The 24555-nt window shown below is 35.9% G+C and overlaps 1 protein-coding gene across 5 annotated transcripts in view; it reads left to right on the plus strand.

The window, feature by feature from the left end:
* Positions 1–24555, plus strand: part of LOC112995748 (ADP-ribosylation factor-like protein 15) — a 232426-nt gene that overhangs the window by 93435 nt on the left and 114436 nt on the right. Inside the window, exon 7 of one of the 5 annotated variants that reach the window (XM_064500777.1) lies at positions 579–794. The exons of the other annotated variants lie outside the window; for them this stretch is intronic. Within the exon in view, the coding sequence (XP_064356847.1) occupies positions 579–632 (54 nt within the window). The 3' untranslated portion in view covers positions 633–794. Of the gene's footprint in view, positions 1–578; positions 795–24555 lie in introns of those variants that run through there. 5 annotated transcript variants of the gene reach the window in all.

Here is a 24555-nt window from a genome sequence, read left to right on the forward strand (position 1 = left end):
CATGGCAGCATCTTGCCTCTTTATATTTACTATCTGCATACTACTGACCCAATACTGTTTGTTTCCCTGGCATCCTAGTTAAGGATTGGCCTCAGTTAACTTTCATTGTAAGTACACAGCCCCAGAACAGTCCCTGCCCCTAAGAACTCGGTGCAATGCACTCTGTACAGACTTGGTTGTTCTGAAAAACACACCAGTAAACACAGTTCTCCTGCTTTCACCATATTCTGCTTAAGGGAGAAAGGCGTTTTTAACTACTCCTATCAAAAGCTGCTGAGAGTGTTTTTTGTTTTGCTTGTTTTTATTTGCTATTAGTTTTGATCTTGCACTATCCCATTACTCTGTTCTTCACCACTGCTTAAAGCAGTAGATTAAATTTGCAGCCATGGGTAGCCTTTTATGTAAAAGCTTTATTCTTAGTTGCTGTGTACCGGTGTGAGGGCAAAGTTGCAGTTCTTATTCTGAAGTTGTTATTTGGTTCTGGCTTTATTCTTTTAACATGTGATGTTTTTGTCTAATTTGCAGGTATCACATAATAAATTATATATTGTTTTATTCAGTATACCTTTTGCTCTTAGGTTTCTGAAAAATTCTTCTTACATACGTTTCTATTATGTTGCTTATATCTTTGAGGAAGTGTTGAAGGTTACTGACTCTTGAGAAGCTCTACGTATTCTTTTGAAGTTGGAAGAAATTAAATTTTTTTATGCTGACGTATGGTTGATTGTGTCATTCTGTTCATATATAAAAGTCATTTAAAGGACTCTTCACATTAAAGGCTATGTGAAATCTCCTGTCTGTTCTGTGAATGGTGTTTTTCATTGCAGTGGAGTCAAAACCGTTTCAGCATCTTACTCTGTTGCTCCTTTGTATTTAAAAAAAAAAAAAAAATCCTGCTTTCTTAGACATGCTTCTTTATCTAAAATACGGTCTTTCTGAAGAATACCAATTCAATCTGATGTGATTTTTTTTAAAGTGTTCGTTGTCTTACTACTTTTTCCTTTCTAAAATGGCCAAATTGTGTTTAAACTTAATTGAAGACTTTGATTAGAAATCTTAGTTAAGAAATGTTCCTTTCCTACATTCACTATTCCTATGAAACTGGAGAAGGAACACCCTTTTTATGCCATGTGACATATGCCAGTTATTTTGCAATACAGCAGTTACAGACTCTCCATTTTGCGGTTAAGGCCATGCAGATGGATTTTGGCGTTTGTACTGAATCCTTTGCATATTTAGAGCTAGCATTTCTTCTTTTATTGAGAGGATCCTCATTCCTTCCTTATCCCTTTCTAGGCTCAGGTATTATAGCCCGACACTCCTAATAACATAAGTAATGATCATCATTACCAATTGTTTGATATCTCAGTAGAGGAAAAGATTTTTACATGCTTACAGTAGCATTTTAATATGCTTCTACTATGTGTAAAAAAAAAAATCTTTTGGTTTATTTTCATGATAAACAAGTCTTGCTATTTTGAGTCTGCCTGAAATGTTGAATCCAAGAATTTTGTTAAATGTGCACAGCTTATGCATATTTTGGGGGTGTGGGGGGGAAATCGAGAGCTCGCTGTATGGCTGTGCTGAAATTCTTCAGTTGAGAATAGGGAAAAACAAAATTACAAAAAAGAGTATTTTGATTAACTGAAGGAGACCATCAAAAGTTACTGCTGGTATTTTGTTCCTGAAAAAATGATGTCCTTCATTTTCTGTGAATGCAAAATGGGAACCTTACTCTGTGAATTTTGCAGATGATGAAATAGAGATTTCTTGCTTTCTTAAATGTTTTGCCGTGCCTCTGTTCTCCTTAGTGAAATGTGAAATGAAAATAAAATGCTTGAATTATCATAGGACCATTTCCTATTTCAAAAAGAACATTTTAAAAATTTTAACAAATGTGTTGAGCAATGTGAGCGTTTTGGTAAACGTTTTTGTAGAACCCAGGGCATTAAATACCAGTATTGCCTTGCTCTTTTTATGTATATCATAAGACAAACGAACAACGGTTGAAATTTAAAAGAATGTAAACATTCTTTTAGACAACATGTTGCTTTTCTTTAATGCATATGAACGAACCCATTGGAGTATAATTAAATGAAGTTTCAAAGGCGAGTAGTGCATAGTAAGAATTATAGGAAAAACTTATTTACAGCAAAAATCCTTCACAAAACTGTGCAAGTACCAAGCAGTTTGTGCAACAGATGTTAGTGGTATTTATTGTTGGGAAGTGTGGTTGCTTGAATTTTTCCAAAATTTTACAATTTATTTTTAGCATGTTTTCTTCATGTATTGCATAGACAAAAGCAATACTGTAGAAATTGCATTCCTTAAGTATTAGGCAATGTCATGAATAGCTAAATTCAAAACTATAATGAGAATTTTGTTAATGAAATGCATTTGAACCTTATCTGTTTTACAGGCATGTTTGGGGAATATAATTCATATAATTAAAGTGATCAGGGAAAATTATAGGAGAAGCTAAACTGAAATACCAGTCATAAATGTAACCTTATTTTCCTATATTCAGTTGCTGATTGTCTGTTTTACTTCCTAGTTATTTAAATTTTTAAATGAAACCAAAAGAGTACTTCATCTTTATCACTTCATACTGGAAACTATAAATTAAGATGTCATTTTAAATACTGTGCCTCTTATTCTTGTTATGTCAATCTGTATGGTATTTGTTCTACCTTCCCATGTGAAAGAAATAGGTGCTACTGTCAGAAGAACATCAAAACAACTTACATATATAAGTGTTTTCAAATAGCTATTGAGTGATTTCAGCTACATCATATTGAAATAAAAACTGCAAATATTAACCAGACAGTAATGCTCGGACAATCCTATTCAATAGGTATGCTACAAAGTAACTAGATTTTAGATTAAAATTATAACTATGAGGAATTAATCAAGCACAGGTCAGTTCTTGTTGATGTTATGGGTCCCTTCTGAGTTAGTGAATATAAATAGTTACAAGTGAAAAATAAATTCAGTTATCCAGCAGATGGGAAAGTGGAGTAACTGTGGCATATTGATTGGTGTGTTTGGTCACTGTTTCCAAAATACTGAGTACAATTCCAGAACAGTTTACCTAATTATAATTTTTAATAAAGCCCTTACTGACAGAGAATGTTTCTGGTTTTCCATCATGAAAGTTGCTTTTGATTACAGACAAGTGTTTTTGATTAGTCAGATTTTTGTGACAGACTAAGTGTTGCAGGAGATTTATGGTAATAAAGCATTGTAAATTGCTTTGCAAGTGAACAGCAAAGCTACTGTGATTGCCGACTCATTGATTTTTATTCTGGAATCTCTGTTACTTTGCGTAATAATATCAGAGATTGGATAAACCAGCAGATTCATGTGGTTTGAAACAGTATGCAAACTGAGGGTTGCTTTCCCTCCTGAGTCAGAGCAACGCTTGGGAGTCGCAGGTAGGATGGGTTGGAAGTTGACCGTAGCCAGCGTACTTTGGGAACAGGCTGTGCTGAGCAATGCTTGTCTGAATTGTTGAGGACTTGTATGCACTGTTTGCATTTCTAAGCAAAATTGGTTGCAGTGTATAGCTGTTCACCAGGCTGTTGAATACAAAAGCTGTGTAGAACTGGTCAAAATAAAAATCGTATCAAGCACTGAAGCCTTGCCAGTTCTGTGGTGAAGCAGCTGCGTATTTGGGTGGTAGGGCGTTGGTTTTGGGGTTTTTCTTTGTATTTTATTTTATTTATTTTATGCTGTGTTCAAGATTGTATGTGAAGACATTTAAAGACTAATCTTCCAGGGTTTTGTTTGTTTGTCTTGGTTTTCTTTTTCTTTCTTTTTTTCTTTTTTTAGTTATACAAAAGTGCAGGCAATTAATAGATTTTTCTTGCATAAATATCGTTGACCATTAGTACTGCAGGAAATCATTAAAGGTGTCATGTAATTTACCTTTTTGAAGAATAACAGAACTTTCTATATAGATTTACAAATGAGTAGGCAATGAATTGAAGGTATCTTTTCAGTCTATTTTAAGATTATTTTATCATTTTAAATATTGCCAGGACACCACTTGGAAAAAGTGAAAAGATATTATGTCGTAAGCTGATCACAAGTATGTTGTATATACAAGATCTTTCTTTCAAGATGATGGCTGTGTGAAACTCCAGAAAACTATCTTTTTTCTATTGTTTTTTCTTTGTTGTTACACGATTAAAAATGTCTTTGAATTGCAAACAATGTTTTCAAAAGCAAATTTGAAAGAATGATCCCATGTTTATATAGATTGTATTTATCTATTTTAGAGTATTTCAAGGTATTTGGTTTTTGAATAGTGCACAGTGTTTAATTCCATTTGCTGCTGGCAGAAAAGTGGAGGTTGACTCTTATTGCGAAAGAGCCACCTTAGTGATGTAAGGACCGCTAGCTGTTACCCTGCCAGTTTCTCCTCTGTTGTTTATATCTGAAAATAATTTTGTAGATAAACAATGTCTCCTTGATGTTTAAGTGTCTTAACGCTTAACAAGCATCCCAGAAGATCGTTGATGTTGTTGGAATCTGCAGAGGCTCCTCCTCCTGCTGAAAAGTTGGCGTGTTACAGAAACTGCTTTTTCCGGGCCTGATGCTTTAAAATCTGAGCTGCCTGCCTATGGCAGGCTTAATTCCAGGACCTCACTACTAAAATCAGGGGATCAGTGGCTTCATACACTTTTGCTGTAGTTCATCCCTTCATTATTTGCTGCTAGTTAAGGGAAAAGTTTCTAATTGGAAACGCCATCAACTTACCAGTGGGCAAATATAATTATAGATATTATTATTAACAATCTGAAAAACAGCATTGAACAATGACACATTAGGAGGTTAAGTTTCAGAGATATGCAGTATTGCAGCTAACAGCTTTGAACAGACAATGCATCCAGCAGTAAGTAATGCAAAAACAGGGTGAAAGCAAGAGTGAAAATGGAAGCACTCTCTGCAGTCTGACCTATTCTTATTCTGGTCAGGCCTCCCAAACAAATTTACCTATGAGAAGTCTTAAAAAGCAGCTGTTGCAAATCTGTTTCTTTTATAACAGCGATATCTATACCAAAGTTAAACTGAGGGCAGGTTTTTAGTTCCTAATAAGCTATTCCTGAAATAATTTATCTTCAAGTTACTGCAGCATATAGCCAAAATATGGATTCCTACCCTGTTTCAAGATAGTTGTGACCTTAATGACCTTAATATTTGCCATCCCCTCACTGCAAATACCTCTTCCCATCCAAGGTGTGCCCCTGAGATGTGAAGATTGTTTTGGAACTGGAAGCTGCTGTTTTCAGTATTGGCTGCTTCCTTCACAACTTCAGTTACGAACACGCTTGCAGGAGAGGAGGACACTATTAAACTGATATTTAGGAAATATTTTGATTATTAATCTTGCCATGTTTAGAGCAATGCAGAAATGACTCCTATTCACGTGTCTCATAGGAAGTCCTTTTCTGAATAAAGAATTTTTTCAGAGCTGTTAAGGAGATGATTTACATATAGATAGATCCTAAAACAATAGTTACTAATATGACCTGGTAGAGATATTTAACACAAAACAAAACAAGAATCTGATTTGAATTAATAAATACACATTGTATTAGCACATTTAGTGGCAGCAATTAAGCAGAGGCTTCTTAAAAATTGATCTTTACAGAAAATCCTAATAATGATTTCCATATAGCCACTTGGAATGATGAATTTCTAAAGTAGGAGATAATCTAATGGGGCATGTCCTGCCTGTGACCTCTTCCCATCCTAAATGATGGCTCTCTGGCTTAAGAAATCTGTTTGTCTTAACTGTAACTGTTTATAAAAAGCAATGATCTTTCAGATAGCTATGTTACAAACCATTTAAAGCTATGTGGGTTAAAATTGTCCTCTTCACTCTTATAGGAAAATAGTGGCAGGCAATAAAGACCCCAAAGTATTGGTGTAACAGGCCTCTGCTCTAAGTTAACTTGAAAATGCCTTTATTACTGCATTTGGTTTGGGGTTTTTGTTACTTTTTTTTTAAGGTGGAAGTTGGCACATTTTGAGACTTAGAGTATACAAGAAGTTCATAAAGAAGATAAGCTATTTTGTGCTGGTTTTGTTGAAATTTTAAGCTTGCATATGTATATATATAAATATGGCATTTACTGTTACCAAATGTTTAATCAAACAGTATACAATATTTTGTTACTACATCATGAAGCGAATCTTGTAGCTGGATGTGAAGACCAAAGCAGTTTGATACGGTTGCAAATCTGTGTCCAGTGTAAATATTAAGCAGGTAGTGTTTGCTTTAATCATTGCATAGTTAGAATGATTACACTAATGGTGAGTTGTGCACTAAATATTTACTGCTGCAGAATGTAAGTGACCTTTTAAAGTTCTTAAAATGAGAAATTTCAGATCTTGGAAGAAGTTGGATTTGTCTGTTCTCTAAGTCACTGGCATGGAAGGAAGTAATGGTGAGCAAAGAAGAAATTAAGACAGTATGAAATGAACCGTGAAGTATTTTTAAGAATTAATAAATAAAATTATCTAGAAAGGCCTTACACTTTGTGAAAACCCTTCATAAAAAGGTGACACGAGGAATCCAAACAATAAATATACTCCTTTGTTTAGATTGATTTTTGTTTCAATTGCTGTTTTATGATAAACAAGGTCGTGACAGATAAGATCCTCCATATATTTTCATCAGATCAAAAGATGAATTGGAATTGTTAATGCTTCTTAGGTGAATAATACTGCTTTCAAATAACTGTGCTGTACTAATGTACATGCCCAGTTTAACAAAGAAACAAAAATCTCTGAATAATAAATTCCTGATACTTTTCTTGATGAATTTTAAAAAGTCTGCAATGGACTCAGCTGAAAGAGTGCACCTAGAAATTCTGAGTTGGAATGACCCTCCTAAAGGTACAGACAAAAGTGCTCTCAGGACACTTGCAGATGTGCATGTTTCACAATGTGCAGGAGACTGAAGAACAGGAATAGAGTAGTCAAGACACAGAAATGGAAATACAGTTCCCATACACCAATTTCATGGCATCAAACAGTTACATAGAAAATGAAAACTTAAGTGGCACTTGCAGCTAATCGGGTGGTACAATTCTACAAAAAAAGGTACATGTTTTGGAGAAGATTTTGAAGAGTATTGCTGCGTATAGCTTTTCAATATGAGTAACTTGATTTTTAAAGCACTGTCAGTGTCTGCAAGTGTTTCTTGTAAATATATCGCGTAGATGGGTGAATTTTGAGTTTTTGTCAGCAGTATTGACTTACGTGCTGGCCCCTTTCTCTGTCTTGTCTCTTCTTCAGGTGTGACAGCCCAACTATTTGTGCAGCCATGTGATGAACTGAATTGGAGTTAAAATTTACTTACTGCTCACCTCTTTCTTCCTGGTCTTATTTTTAAAAAGAATCAGTTCACAAGACAACTGGGCAAGTAGGTGTACAGGCATAAAAGAGAGGCAGTAGGAGGGTGAGAGTGAATGCAAGTTGCTGAAATTAGTACTGGTGCATGAAGTGTTGTGGAATTCTGTCTAAGATCCATCATACGTAAACGCAGTAAGACTTGGAGCTTCTCTTTCCCATCTTTCTCTTTCACCTTTTTGGCTAGTTCCACTAGAGTGAATCTCTGTTGAGGAAGGTTATGCAGGAAATTAAGGAAAAATTATTTCCAAGATTCCTTAACAATGACAGCTTTTGGATAGGTGTGCAAATAATTTTGCTCAAATTGAGAGAGAAGTAGGAAGAAAGCATTTGTTTTCACAATGTGCATTGAAAACTGTCCCAATCATCTTCCTAGCCAGGACAAATGAAACTGCTGTTCAAAGAGGATGTACACTTGCAGAGCTAAACATAAGGTCTTGTAATAGTGAATGCAAAGTCAAGAGCATAGTCTAAATAAATGAAAAGCAAAGTGAGAGAAACTTTCAAATGCTTTCAGATACAAAGATCTTCTCATCTTCTAGTAAATATTTTTCATAACTATTTGTGTACTTATGCTTACATAGTATTTATTAAAGACTGCTGGAGATGAGAAGAGCTGAGCTTTATAAACAGTTCTTTCTGAAACCTTTCTTGCTTGGTTGCAAGTTTTTGGGCTTTAGTAGAGAATTATTAAACAAAATCTGTTGGATACAAATCTGACTATATGATCGTAATGATCCTTTTGAGACTCTAAGTCTGTGAAACTGCTGTTAAGAGGAATTCTTGAGTGCTCAAAGATTTAATTACTGTTTGAGACATTTTTCATGAGCAAAAGATGACTTCTCTCAGAAGAAATATTTCCAGTGGAACAAACCAGTGGCTGTAGAACTGCTTTCCAAATAGAATGCTACAGCAATTAAAAAAAAAAAAAGAAAGAAAGAAAGAAAGAAATCTCCTGATCAGATGAAAAGGAATGGAAAAGCATTTAGTAATGCATTGGACCAAGTTTTTACAAACTCGGCTGTTGTATAAGAAAATAAATCAGGATGTGTTTCCTTTCAAACATCCTTTTTATATTTTTAGTAAAATGATTTCTTGAATGCAAGAAATCAAGCTGCAGCATTTCTTCTTAAAAGTGGAGGACTTCATATCTTTTCAGTTTTTTAAAAGAGAAAGTATCAATGTCTTTAGCATTAAATAGATTTATTGATTGAAGGGGAGTAAAATATATTGTGATCGTTATGTTTAGCAAGGCAAGAGCCTGTCTGATCATTTTGTTTAACTAAACTATTGTATATGTTATTTGCTTTTGTTACTCAAGGTTGAGCAGAGTAGTCAATTTTTTAAAATGTTTTCAGGTTGTTTATGATCACATAATCATCATTAAATTAGAGTAGGTGTGCAGTGTATGAAAAGAATTTTTGGACTCTATCCATTCCCTGGGAATTAGATGCTCACGTTTGTGGAACATCATGGTCAACATCTTTATTGGTTGTGCCAGAACAGAGGTTGAAGAATAACTGAGTAGTAGCAGTAAATGAGAGAACTGCTAAGTACAGCTAGTGATACACAAAAATGATGATACAGTATCGATCAACGTATTACACAGTAGTTACGGCTTGGCAGGGCCCTACCGCTAAATCATGTGTGGGCATTGTGTAAGAAGTGTTTTGAGGAGAATGGGAAGGAAGGCGCTGAGTTATTTCTGAAGATGCTTAAGAGGCTTTTCTCTTGGGAATGAGTGGCAAGCTGAATCGCAAAGAATCACAGAACTGTTGAGGTGGGAAGGGACCTCTGGAGATCTAGTCCAAACCCCCTGCTCAAGCCGGGTCACTTAGAGCAGGCTGCCCAGGACCCTGTCCAGATGGCTTTTGAATATCTCCAAGGAAAGAGGCTCCACAGCCTCTCTGGGCAACCTCTTCCAGTGCTCAGTCACCCTCACAGTAAAAGTTTTTCCTCGTGTTCAGATGGAAGTTCCTGTGTTTCAGTTTGTATCCATTTTCTCTTGTCCTGTCACTGGGCTCCGTTGAGAAGAGCCTGGCTCAGTCGTCTTTACAGTCTTCCTTCAGCTGTTGATACTCATTGATAAGATCCCCCTCAGTCTTCTCTTCCCCAGGCTGAACAGTCCCAGCTGTCACAGCCTCTCCTCATATGAGAGATGCTGCAGTCTCTTAATCATCTTAGCGGTCCTTTGCTGGACTCACTCCAATAGCTCCATCTCTCTCTTGTATTGGGGAGCCAAGAATTGGGCACAGCACTCCAGGTGTGGCCTCCTCAGGGCTGAGAAGAGGGGGAGGATCACCTCCCTTGACCTGCTGGCAATGCTTTTTCCTAATGCAGCCCGAGGTGCCATTGGCCGCCTTTGCCACAGGGGCATGTCAGTTTGTCCACTGGGGAATCCCAGGTCCTTCTCTGCAGAGCTGCTTTCCAGCAGGTCAGCCCCCAGCCTGTACTGGTGTGCTGCCTAGGTGCAAGACTCTGCACTACTTTGTTGAACTTCAAGAGGTTCCTCTCTGCCCATCTCTCCAGCCTGTAGAGGTCCCTCTGAATGGCAGCACAACCCTCTGATATATCAGCCACTCCTCCCAGTTTTGTATCATCAGCAGACTTGTTCTTGTCCCACCATTCACGTCATTGATGAATAAGCTGAACAGGCTTGGACCCAGTATTGACCCCTGAGGTACAGCGCTAGTTACTGGCCTCCAACTGGACTTTGCACCACTGATCACAACCTTCTGAGCTCTGCCATTCAGCAGGAATGAGAGAAAGCAAGACTGAAAATGGATGCATCGCTGGCCCATCAGAGCTTGAAACTGCTTTAGATGGGTGATCATAGGATTCCCATGATTATGAGGGGGATTCAACCATGCAGCTCTGAAAGTGGAGGTAGTGTATGTTTGAGACTTTACAAAACAGCTCCGAGCAGTGATAGGATTGGAAAGGGTTCATCTTTGCATCAGCATTCTGAATAGATGTCACTAGGACAAAATTGCTGTTGTCACAGCACAAAGAATGAATGTTGTTGCTTTGTGAGGTGAGAGGAAATCTTCTCCTATCCATTCATGCTCCCAAACTCTTTGTCCCAGATATCTTTGAGCCATTATGCTTCTGCAAAAATTGGAGGTGCTCTGTGGGTGTGGGAGAAGGCAAAGTCAAAGATTGTTCCAAGGTTATGAGCTTGAATATTGGACAGAACATTGTGGGTTTGGAAAATGGCTGAAAAGCAGCAAAGAAGGGAGATAGCTTCGAGTTCAGTTTATATGACTGAGAATTTTGATTTAGCCATGCTGAGCCTGAGGTAATAACTGTTACGCATCTCTGGTATGGATTTAAAGGCAGATCTGTGGTTCATCAGCATAGAAGTGTATTTGAATGTCTTTGAGGTGGAATAACCCAGAGATAAGGAGTAGCAGGAGTAATGTAAGAGGACCAATAACAAATCTTGTCCAGCTGTCTTCCTGCCACCCTCAAAACTGTACTAGGAATAAAGCAGAAGAGATAATTAGAGAGGAATCTGGGGACGAAATGGAAATGAAGAATGGAGAGGAGTTCAGCAAGTTCAACAGTGGTGAAGGGTCCCACAGGTCAGGGAGGATGAGGATGGAGTACTGCTGAGTTTTTGCTTAAAGCAGTTCATTCGAGGCTTTCTTTTGTAGGGATACATGTTGAGAACAGTGTCTATTATTTCTTCAGAAATCTCTTCTGTCCAATGCATAATGGCATTTGATTCAAAAAGAGAAAACCATTCTCCCATCAGCTTATTCCAGTGATTCAACAGGAGATGCAGACATACCCCCTGAAGAAACATGAATTATCCACTCTCTAGCATCTGGGAACAATCTTCTTTATAAGACTAGAAGCAGAGTTTTGAATATAATGACATTATTCTAATGATGATTTGTTGATTCTGCAGGATATCATTAGTCATGCTGGAATCTTTATAAGCATAAATGTTTTCTCAAAATAGTTTAAATGTTTAGAAAGTCTATTAAAGCAGTCTGACATGAAACAGTACACTTGTTCTGCTGGAATTGAACAGGTCGAAATTTTGAGTTTGTATAGAAAAGAATTATTAGTAAAGGATCATCCAAATAAATGAGAGAACTTATAAAAAAAATACTTGGGGAAATCATACTGTCTTGAAAATATGTGTTGTAGTTGTTGATGCGGTATTCAGATTCATCTAGGCCATTCTTAAAATTGTTTTTGTCTACTATTTAAATAGCATAGAGTATTAATAGTGTATGGAATAATGAGTGCCAGTGCGTGCACACAATTTCTCTGTTTTCTTTGGTTTTCCAATTTCTCTGTTTTCTTTGGTTGTTCAAATTCTGCTCATATTTGAAGTTGCAAGCATCGGAAATGTTGTCTTGAAACTAAAACTTCAAAATGTGTGTGTAGGCCTTTTTAAAGTTAATGCATGCTCAAGTTCTATGTTCAAGTATTCCTATGGACTGTGAGGCATCTAGCAAACTTGAAAAAACTGCAGTAGTGAATGAGTTTTTCTTAACATGCACTTTGTCTTGTCCCCACATATGTACGAAGGAGGATAATTGGGTTTACTACATTTTATGGATCTGTTATATATTTGCTACAATACCATTATTTATTTAAAATTACGTTGTACTGTCTATTTCCCTGTTGATACAGGTTTGTTCTGTAATATTTTCCCAATATTTTTATATAATATATCATCACAGCAGTCACATTCTCATTTTGTTCTTTTTTTGTGTGGTAGTAAAAGTTAATAAACTATTTTATTGAAATGGTATGAAACATTTGAAAGTATTTTAAGGATTTCTCTTTCCTTTTCCTTACTATAGCTTTGTTCTGTTGCAGTCCTTCTTTTAGAACAGAGCATATATTAACTACAAGAGTACTACCTTTGTTCTTTTCACCTAATCATGCTTTTACTCAAGGCTGAGGAGAAAGGAGATGGGAGAGTGAAATATACATTAGTTTTTGGTGTAGAAAAATAAAGGTCTTTGGAGCTGTAGATGAAAAGATGTTCTGTCATCAGTATTGTACAAATATTTCGATCCTTTATGATGCAGCACTCTATTTGTTGTTTACAAACAAGTAACTCATTTTAAATAAGCTTGGTTATCTATGATATTTTACAGTGCATTATTTAGGTTCATTTTTTTTATATTGTATTCCAGTCGTTCTGTATAAGGCTATCCAATGTTCAAAAGCATGTGTGCACAAAATTTCATTATACAGCCAATACTACTCTTTGACTAATTTGGCATGCACTGTATGTCAAAATTACTTACAGATAGTTATTCTCTTATTAATTTTTTGTATATTTGAGGACTTGCTTTGTGTTTTTAGTTGTCTTTACATTTTCTTAAACAGTGGCTACAGAAACAGTGCTGCACATTTTTTTTTCAAATATTACATGTGCCTGCACATCTGTCATGTACTAGAAGAGTTCAAATTATATAATTTTGGATGCCTGCTTTTTGTTTGGAGTCTATATACTGCCTATATGATTTCTCATAAAGTTCAGAATGCATCTGTTTAAATTAAAATCATAATTGAGTTAAAAAATATTTTAATTACAATGTTTTAATATTTAAATGGTTGTACATTGGAGAGAAAATCCCCAGTATTTTCCATGATTATTTCTCTTGCTGAGACTGCTAATTTTGTGAAGGTAATTTTGGGCCTTACTAAAACCTCATGCTTAACACTTAAAAATAATCTTGTTTTTCAGAAGATAATTTTTAAAATAAGTTACTCCATTTTAAAATGAAAATGGAGTGTTGTTAAGGGGAAGAAAATGCTTAGTATCTTTGTATTCTGATTTATTATACAGAAGGCTGTTTTTTAACAAAAAAGGGCTTTTTTTTTCTTTTTTTCCCTCCACTATTCTCAGTCTCTTTTGATCATTGATCTGGGTGACCCCACGCTCAGGGGTTTTTTCTTCATTTGACATGGACAGATTTTTGAAGTATAGCTCTCCTTTGGGAACCTCAGGCAGTTCCACTTGACTAACCTGTGATCTAATGAGCAGTAATGCAGGGTTACAGTGACCATTTTGTTTGCTTTGAGGGAGGATGGCTAGACAGCGAGTGGGAGAGAGGCGGTGTCTGTGGAGAAAAAAGATGCAGGGTGATCGAACAGTGTGAAAAAGACTTGTTAGCCCACATTAGTGTGCCTGATTTACTTCACAACAGGTCAGGAAAGGCCAAAGGCAGGCTTGTCATTAAATTGCAAAGTTGAAAAATCCCAGTATTCAAAAGCATTCAGATTTCTGAAAGTTGTCAATTAGAAAGTTTGTGGTTCATGTTGAATTTGCCAGGAAGATATACAGAAGTACCAGCTTCTTTAAAACAAGAAAGGTACATTATAAAATCATGCCGTAAATATAAAAAGAAAATCAGCTTTTTAAAGTACTTTCATGGTTGACTGTTTTACAATGAGACTGGGTGCGAAAGAAAGGCCAAACACTAACAAGGTCGTTGCACTTTCTTTATGAGCCCTGGGGACCCCTTAATTATGTGCCCGTGCTGCTTATTTTGAGAGCTGTAGCGTATATGTGTGCGCGTGTTTGTATAATATACAAATTTTATACACACTCACACACACATATATATATGCACACATATGTATATACGTACATATGTATATAAAAAACTCTAGCGCCAGTAGCCCAGGAACATAGTTTTCTAGTCTTCTGCAGCATATTCTGATTTTTTTTCCTCATATCCTTTATAATTTTTCTTCAAGTGAACACTGAATACCCAACCTCATGCAATTGGTCATGATCTGGATACAAATGTATCTCACATTTACATTTACAAATGTAAAGACCAGAAAAAAAATTGTCTTCATGTTCTGAAGAAACATTTTTCCCAAAAGTGAGCGTTGCTTCATGAATTGGACTTTGACAGCTTGTCTTTAACGCAGACTAATATACTCCGTCTTCTTTGGTTAATATTTGCGCATCTCTTATGGCTGCTTTGCAATTGCAAAAAGAAGTGGGCACTACCTATTTCTGAATTTTACTCCTTTTTCTTTTTCTTAATTAGCAATGGCCTGAACCACCATGATTTGAAGAGTACAAGTACCATGTAGAATATCCTTTTAATCTGTTGCTTTGATAGCCTTTAACTCATTGCAAACTCTTGTCATTGCTATTTCTCATCTGGCTTTAGTAAAATTTGAAGTGCAGCCTTTTAGCTATATTATCATTGTGCATTGAAGCAGTAGGTAATAAAACAAATGGGTGGTCTTAGGGATAAGATACTTTTTTCTGTCTGGTACCAGAAGTTTTCACTAATTGATTCTTACTCCTGCTGGCTGTCAAAAATCACTTTTCCACAATTGGCGTACAACTGTGTTAACTTTTAGATTATACTACAGGGCCTGAGTTTGTTGCCTTGATCTTTGTGTCTCATCAAGACTAGTAAATATACGAAATTAAATGATTCAGAATAGCTGACCATAACTGAGAGAACTTTTATTACCTGACTTTACGAACTATACTCCTCTTGTTCATTCAAATGATTTCATTGACGTTAAGGGAGTGTCTTTACTTGATTTAAAGGGAACAAAAGACAACAGCATATGTCAGGCTAATTACATTGAACATCGGATTTTGTTTATTAGTTACATATGACTGTGTATTAGTATGTGACACTAGATTATTTTTGGATTATCTTTATTCTCTTTTGCTTGCAGTGTATGTATGTTATAGTTTTACCTCCTGGTAAACTTAAGTTTAAATGACAGTTGAACTTAGGAGACAAAGTACACTTTGTATATGCAATGCTGTGTTTCTTAACTACTTCTCTTCTCTGCTCTTTTGGTACTTCAAGGTGTTCCAGTGATTTATGTATTAAAGGGGAAAATTGTTATTATTTAAGCTACAAGGCAAACGTATACCTTTCTAAATGTTCCAGTTCTAGTTTTACTACTTTGTAGAATTAATTTATAATTAAAACTTTGATACAGAATTAGTTTGTTTTGAGAGAGTGTGGTGTCCAAAGTAGCCCAGTGCTTACCGCAAACTAGAATCAAATAATTGTACCATGGTATATTTCCACGCTATGGATTGTTCTAGCTGATGTTCAGTTGCCACAACTTTAGATTATTTTGCTGGAGAAACATTCTAGGGAACTCTACACTTGACTAGCTTTCTCTACAGCTTTAGGTCATGTTAGTCAATGGAAACTTATTAGGGCATAAAATAATGGGTAAATGTTTAACAAATCAGAATACCCAATCAAAATACACTTAAGCTTTGCTACTATTCTCTTTCCATTGACTTTCTCTATTCCCTAAATAACATTCTGTTCAGTGTCTATGCACTGTTTATTAGCTTTTCTATTTGATGTTATTATTCAGCTACTCAGCGTGTCTGGATTAAGTCATCTACGCCAAGCTGCATATTACAAGGCATTTGGTCAGAGAGAAGACACTGTCATCTTGCTGTGCTAATTTTTGGAGGTGTTTGTTTAGGAATCAAGACACTCGAACAGTACTTCAAATTTGCTTAAAACCAAAAGTGAATCTAAGAGTAGATTTATTTACTGATACTGCCAATCACAGACACTGAAAGAGTAGTATTACTTACCCCATCTGGAGAATTTAGAAAAGCAACAGAAATATATGAAAATTTATTTAGACATGAATAGCTTTTGCAGTCTGAGCTTTCTTTTTTTCTTAAAAAAAAGTTTGCCTCTATATAAATTGTTTTTACATAAACTCGCTAGGTATTGTATGAAAAGACTCTTACAATCTTTTTTGACACATATTGCTGCTCAGTTCAGGAAGACTGCTTTAAAAAAAAAAAAAGGGTTATTGCCAAATTCAGGTTTTCAGAAAATTTTGCTTCTGATTCATTACGGCTTTTTAAGAAAGCATTTCTTTTAAAGTAGAGAGGTTAACTCTGTATATACACATTGAAAGACAATGCAGAAGTTTTTGCTGTTCATCTTGTCTGCCATGATATGTAACCTGCAGCAAAATGTTATACTTCAGGTTAAGATACAGTTGCTACAGGTTATCTATTTTAAAAACTTCAATGTTGTAAAGTGGTTGTGATTTAAGCCACATCATGGACAAGATGGAAACAGTAATGTCCAGCAAAATGGGAGAAACGAAATATAAAAGTAATTGAAGGTGCTCCTTTCCTAAAGCAAATGGATGTGCTTTCTTGTGCTGCTTTTAAGTCACTTTTTTGTCTCCAGGCTATATTTTAGAAATATACCTCTAAAATGTTCTAAACTGGGAATGCAGTAGCCTAATATGTTGCATAAAAATGAAGTATTTTGCTATGCCAATGGAGTCTAACAGTTCAAATTTCAGAACTGTAAAATGAGCTTAAAATACTCCCCAGATATATTTGAATAATTCTTGCTTTGGAAATTATTCCTTCTGTGCAATAGGAAAAAAATCTTGCTTAACTAAGAAAGTGAATACAATAATGCCACCCTGCCCCTGCATAAATTAGAAGGTGGGGGTGGTAATACTATGTCTGGGAAGGGAAGCAAAAATGCATGCTTGGATATCCCATTGCCTGCTGTTGTAAGGATTGTGCTTGCCAGCAGTTTCTGGCAAGCTTATTCCTTCCAAACCCTCTCCAAACTCTCCAGACTTTTTAAATGCCTTTTGCCTCTGTTAGTCACCTTTCCCTTACGTGTAGCGTAGAAGGAATGTTTATTGTCTGAAGACCTGCCTGTTTTGAGATTAGGAAAAATGAATCAAGCTCTTCGTTTTGCTATATGTTAGTTTGTTGTTATTTACTTGACAGCATAGTTGAGTTAGGAAGGTGGCTGCTGCTGTCCCGCCTGGGTAAAAGCCTGCGGGGTCTGCTTTTTTGGGTGGCAAGGCCTGGGATCTCTCTGATGCATTTTGCGCATGCGGAGGGCAGCAGATCATCAAGTCCCTGATCCGTATGCAGAGGGATGGAGGATCCAGAAGTGAGCTGTGGTTGAAGGGTAGGTCAACAAAGTGACATCTCCATTTTTTGCTAGAGCGTTGCCGTAAGATTGTTAAAAGTCCAATATGTCTGGCAGTGGGGTATATGGAGCCTCTCTGTGTTGTTGGTTTGGTTCAGTCATGGCCTGGTATTTTGAGTCCATTCCTACATGAAGGACCTGCACATATCTGAATCTCTATAAAGCATATGAAGGTGAAATGAGTGGTATGTTTTAAGTATCTCTAGATAAGTGTTACCTGGAAGCTGCAGCCATAACTGACACCCTGTTGGGATGTAATAGCTAAGGACAGCGCAATGAAATACTGATGCAGAAGACAAGACAGACAGACAGGGTTGCGGGGGAGGAGGAAACAAAGATGTGAAAGAGGAGGAACTTGACTAATGTCCTAGCACAGGTCATGGCTGAAGGGAGACTAGAACTCTGACTTCTTCAGTGCAAACTGTTTTGTAAGGCTGTCCTTCTCAGGAAAGTTCAGATTCATAATTATGTTTCTTTTTTTTTTCCCGCATTCCATTTTGTTTTCAAACGCACAAAAACTGAGTTAAAAATATGCCGAGGCTATAAATCGTCTGCCCAGGCTATAAATCGTCATACAAGAGACAACCAGGTTTACATCTAGGACTGCACTGTGCCTTTCTTAGTTGTATTTAGGTAAAAGGCCTGCTGATAGTCTCATGCTTCTTGCTCAGGATACTTAAGTATTTAACTGACCTCGTGTAGTATTTGAACATCTCAGTGTTTAAATATATTTGTTTGACACCTTTCAGGTAGGAAAACAGTCTCAAATTCATTTTAAGGGAATTTAAGCATTGGTGGACTGTCATCTACAACCACAAAGATAATGGTCATCTAGTTGTGTTGGTTCTGATGGAAGTTTGGATCTAAAGCAGGAGTTAAGCTGCTTAATGTGAAAGTTTGGACAAGCATAGCGGAGAACCAGACTGTTGTCTCCCAGCTGGTGCTATCACCCTATTTTCTGACTATTTCCATTCTCCTTTTCCAAGATGTCTCTAATTCAGTCAACATCCCAGTGCCTTTATAAGCACTGAAGCCTGATATCTGCAAATTAAAGAACGGTGACATGAATTACAAGAACTTCAGTTACAAGATAGCAGTAAACTAATATGACAGTTTTCTAGTAAACTATTTCAAGTTCTCTGTGCTCTGAAAAGTAGAACTTTAAATATTCTGGGAACCCGCAATGAGTAGCTGAAAATGCTTGAGAATCCCTGTATGTATTGTCTGAGTATTATGATTAAACAGTAGAGGAAGAGTTGATTCACATTGCTTAGAATTATCAGTCAGGGATAGGCTACATCATATTCAAGTGACTAAAATAGGTCAAATGCTGAAAAAATGTGCCAAAGATATCCATGGAAATCATCAGCTGATTTTAATGCACCTGAAAATTAATCTTTTTTTTAATTTAAATTTCCAATGCACTTATGAGGCTGGGTTTAAATTTTGAATTTATATGCAAAAATATTTTTAGAATATTTACATAACTTGTCAATTTGTAACTTTTTTGACAGCAATAGCTGCAAGTTAATTTACAGAGATAATAATGTTGCTTTGACACTTGAGCATGGTGTCATTCAAAACTTTTTTGAACTCTTGAAAAAGGCTTTGCTGAGCAGTTTATCAGTTTGGATTCTCTTCTGTTGTGATAATTTGAAATAACTATAGCAGTGTCAAATTCTGAAACAGCATGCCTGAGTTACCTAATACATGGATAATATGTATGTCCTAGTTAGTTATCTGTGTTATTAAGAGTTCCATCATCTTTTGATCCTGATTATTTCAATTATTTTTGGTTCCCTTGTTTAACTGCATATTCTTGATGGAGTTTACATTCACCTTTTGGGGGTTTTGTATATTTCAAAACAAAACAAAACAGACATAGAATTGTTTAGAATATTTAGAAGTACAAGCCAGAATTCTAAGTGCTGATAGAGCAAAGATTCTTTACACTTGCATTAATAGGCAAAAAAAATGGTTTATGGTAGATTGCATAGTGGAGTGGTTTGCAGGCTCTTTTTATTAAGATGCGATTCTGCATGTTTCCAGAGATGAAAATGAAATCTTTAAAACATATTCCTCGTTCTTTTTTTAGACCTTAATTGCTGTTTCATCAGTTTCTTTGTTCTCAATTCAAAATGATGTGGCTTTTCAGGAGTCAAGTTTATGGGAGACTTGCAAAGATTAGTATAAAGTGCTACTGCTGAAAAGTGTGGCAATCCTGTACTTATTAACAGAATTTGCAGCTTGAGCCCCACAAAAGACACAGCAAGAAACCGATGTAGTTCTATAGAAATGCAGGAAAACTCTGCCAAAAATCCTGCGAAACACCACAGGATTCCACAAATTTAGCATTTTTCAGCTGACTGCACTCTGGACAACTGCCCTCCCTCTTCAACAGAGATAGATCTGAGGCGGACCATGAGTCGTGCAGCTTCTATCAAATTTTCCTCTGTTGCATCTTCAGACTTTGCTTAGATACCTGTTCTGTGCAATGATCAAAGAAATAGGTTTTTTTTTTTTTTTTTATCTGCAGCTCTTGTTACTGAGACAGGTATGAACAGTTACTCATCACCATAATGATTACATTTGTCTTATTTGAAAGCACTCTGAAAGTCTTAATTCCTGTTGATAGAAGAAAAAATGAAGTCTACCTTTATTGAGCAACTTTCTGGTTCTTGGCCATTGGAAATAGCTGTCCTTCAAAAAGAGATTTGATGGGTTTGTCACCTTATTTTAATCCTCTCTGTGTTTAAGTTGAGTCTATACGTAGCCTTTTAGTGGAGCTTTTCCTACAGAAGTGTTATAGATACAACAAGCAGTCGTGCTCTTCTTATTCATGAGCTTTGAGGTGCTGAGGGCAATTAGCAAAATAAAACTTACGCTATCATCATAATTTTCCATGCCAGTCTTGGATCAATACCAGAAGCTTTCTAGGAACCCTGTACTACTTCCCCTTTAAATTCTGTGCTGCAAACACATACTGGATAGTGCAAGGTTTTACTGTGCTGCAGTACTGTATTTCAGGGCCATATCAGCTTTTTTAATATATTTCATAGTACTAGGGCAGCATTATTATGTACATGTAGTAGCTAAAGTTTTGTCTTGGAGGGGCCAAGCCATGTCTCTTGTACTCAGTCTCTGAGGCTGGTAGGCTATTTAAAAAAGAGGTGTTTTTTGTCTCATGGTAATAATCTCCTGCCTGTCTTTGCAGACCCAGGTATTTCATCTTAAATTTAACAGACAAATGACAAGGGAGAAGAGATGAAGAGGAGAAAAAAACTAGACTCTTAAAATTTTTTTCTTCATGAAACTTGTTCTGCAGCAAAAGGAATATTTACAGACTAGGTATACCAGCTAATGCCACCAAGCATTAGATGGGCAGAAGAATGCTAAAAAGCAGCAAATGAGCTGTGCTTGCCTATTTGACTCCAAGAAAAAAATCCTTGTACCAATTGTTACATGAAATTGTCAGGATTCAAAACTTACTGCCAGAGGCCTGGAGACTCACCTGTCTGGTGTCCTGCAAATCTGTGCCGGTGATCATCGTCCCCCACAAATGTATGTCTGAGAGCAGTTATAATTTTGCCAAAGAATACTGAAAAAAAATCGGTGCATGTGTGTCATGTAGTTACTGAATTCTTTAAAGATAAAGACAAAGGCCACCACAGAAGCAAATTAAAGCCCCTGGGAGCTGACATGGTTATTGAAAGCTTTAGCCGAACAGCCCTGCCATAGAAACCTGCTTTCCTATTGTCATTCATTTTGGCTGCTGAAAAGGAATTTATGATCAAAGTTTTGTTTGAGCACAACGTAGTGGCACGGCTAAGCACCCAGATTAGGGTTTGGCAAAGTTAGCCAGGGTTTTTTGTGTTTTGTTTTGTTTTTTATTATGTGGCCAGCTTCCTGCAGTGACAAAAGTGGTTTACACCTTAAAGCAATATACTTTACCTGGGGCTGGTTTTTAAGACTACTTGTAATTTTAGCTCTTAAAACCAAACCAAACAACCCCCACCCCACCCCCCACCAAAAAAAGTGTTCAAGATGTATTTCTTGAATTATTTTAGATCTGTGTTTGTTTCTTTCTCTCTGCTCCTTGGATTCCATAACAAATACCATCTAGACCAGCTTGTATGGGGTAATGCCTCACAAAGTAAATGAAATAAAAACTGAGTATATCTAAAATATTTTAGCTCATAAGAAGCTTCTATAAAGTTCTATAAAGTTGTTCGCTTGATGACTATCCAGCAAAATCATTAAATGTCCATCACCTGCATTTTTCAAAATTCAAAATGTTTATGCAGTAAGATTTTTAATTGCTGTCTGCAGAAAAGTCATATTTTGACAATATAATGTAATTTAATTCTTTCATCGTAAAAGGTAATTATAATATCAGTTTCTTCATGTAGCAACACATAGTTTGCTTTAATGAAAGAGGGGCTTTGGGGGAAGAGAAATTAAGATTAGAAATAAATGTTATTTATAGCAGAAGAAGTCATTACAATTGCTCTGAAAGGGATTTAGATGTTAGCAAATTCAGGTTCATTTCCCATCTTTGTTGGAAACTTGCTGTACAATCTTGTGGAAGTCACTCCTGCCCTTCAGCTTATGTCTGTGTAGAGAAGTTCTATAAAAACTCTAGGATTATAATGGCAATCTACAGTTTTGAATAATGAGGAGACCCAAGTACAGTTGGAAGAAATGTGTTGGTTTGTGTGATAGAAAAACAGCTCCAAAGATTCAGTGATGCAGGATGAGTTGTATAAACTGATAAGACGTTACTTGTAACAGTGGCCTAAAATGTCAAGAAAACTCTATACAGTTCTCTTAACATACTGTCATGCTGGTGTACTTTGGAATTTTAGAAGTAGCTTTAGAAAATGTTGTCCCATGGTGTGATCAAAGTAACGTGAACAAACAGTCAGTTTGTGTTTTCTGCCTTGAATATCCATGGGAAATAGGAATATTTGCTTAGTCCTGTATATGTATTTTGCAAGAAGAATGCATTTGAAGTTAAATAATGGATTTAGAAGACTGCCTTTTGAGTGCATTGAAAGAAAGAAATCACAATAGAGGTCCCCCTCTGCTGGCAGAGATTTTAATGTTCAAGACATTACGGTGTATCCAGACACTGATGTAAAGTCAATTGAGTCTGAACATGTTTATGCAATAAAAAAGCCACTGATCCACAATATAAACTATTAGTAATCTACTGAAAGCATTTTAAAGTGAAATTCAGTACAACTGAGGTTATCAGGTTCCCTGTCTATTCATTTTAACCTTGACACATAAGTGATTCATGTCAAGTGTCCGATAGAGTGTGTACGCTGTATTGTCAACTTATATTATACCTAACCTCAGACACTATTAAGCTTGTTGTTTACCCATTTCAATGCTGGGTAAGAATTTTGTGCTGGTAAGCAGCCCTTTGCACTTATCCTTTCTGAAAGATTTCTTTCAGTTCAATTTAATTAATAATCTACTTAAAATATGTTTGTATGCATGCCTGTCAAGAGAATTTGTCAAGTACTTCTTTTTTGGTGGGAAAAGTTTGTACCAAATTTTGTGTGTATACTTTGGGTACTCATGAAGAAGAATGAAAATTATAGGGGTACTGGAGAAAACAGAAGTAAATTATTTGTGGTCAGAAATGTCTAAAATGATCTACTCAAAGGGAACAAGCAAGAAAACACAAACAAACAAAAAAGCCATCTTAAGTGAATCTCTAGAGAACACTTGCATGAATTCCTGCTGCATAGTGCGTTTGTCCTGAGAATGTTGTGAATTTTTTTCCTGACAGTCAGTGTGTTACTTTTCATCAGAAAAGAGATTGTCTGTGAGGAAGAGAAATAATTCTGCTGCTTCTTTTCTGGTTTCCAGGTTTTCTTCTTCATAACCTTTTCATAGGTTTACAGGTTAAGACTTTTTTTTTAAATTAGAGAGGGAGAGAAATAAAGCTTTTAGCTGCAGGTTTAGTGTTCAGTACGATGATGAATGAATTCCTTATTTTATAATATAATGCATGTTGTGCCTGGTTATTTACCTCTGTGTGTGAAATAAAATGTGAGTTGTGTCTGCTTTTATAGAATGCATGCCAAGGTTTTAGGTGGAGAAATGCATTCCAAAATTGTTTAATTTTGGTATGGGATATGTTAAATACGTGGAAAAATTATTATAATCCATTTCAAGTAACTTCTTTCTTATGAATATAATTAAAGATCAATCACAACTGTAAATCAAAATCTTTGTGTAGTTCATGTACTTATATATTAATATACGGGTATGGGAATGAGTTGCTGTATGAGTTGCATACAAAATATGCAGCAAATAACTTTTTTTAATCAAGTCAAGCACTGAATGTTAGAACTCAGTTTACTTATACATGCATAATGCTGTCTCTGTGTACATCTAGCCTGTGTAAACAAGACGCTGGGCTTGCTCTCCTCAATAAATATAAATCATAACAGGAGTGTGGATGAGTTTAATATGACCATTCAGCTAAACCTGGATGAAAGTTCATATGGCAAAGAAGAGACAATATCTGCTGAAGGGATTTTCACCTTCTCTTATGCAATGAGAACTCTTAGAATTCTTAAAATCTTTCTGTAGTTTTTTTTTTTTTTATGGGAAGTGATAGGTAGTGTTAATATTGGGGTTTTTTGCTAGTTTTGCTATGAGTTGAATGATTTTAATGCCTAAGAAAGTATATAGACTTTTTCCAAAAAATCTGTTATTTATTTATTTATTAATACTTCTAGATTTATAAAAGCCTTGTTGGTCATATTCACTGTTATTTTGAGAAAAACAGCTCTGGCTTTTAAGCCACCTAATTTGCTCTTATACAACCATTGGTGTGCGATGCGCATATTAATTCATACCTATTGAGTTTATTAAGTCTTTATTATGTTTGTTTTGTCTACTCATGTTAGATTTAAATTAAGAACAAGCATGACTTCTAAACCTCCAGTTTTATGATTGCATTTCAAAATGGTGTAAGCTAATAGCTGTGGTTTTATTTTGGTCCAGAAAGCTAGCTATTGGGTGGAATATTTTCTCATTAAACTATCACTAAATGTAAAGAATTACTGTTATAAATTAGGTTGCAGTTGCAGCTTTTCTGGTGATTTCATTCTGGTTAATTTTCTTTGAAATTATGAAATTG

The sequence above is a fragment of the Dromaius novaehollandiae genome, chromosome W (assembly GCF_036370855.1).
Source record: "Dromaius novaehollandiae isolate bDroNov1 chromosome W, bDroNov1.hap1, whole genome shotgun sequence".
Lineage (NCBI taxonomy): Eukaryota > Metazoa > Chordata > Aves > Casuariiformes > Dromaiidae > Dromaius > Dromaius novaehollandiae.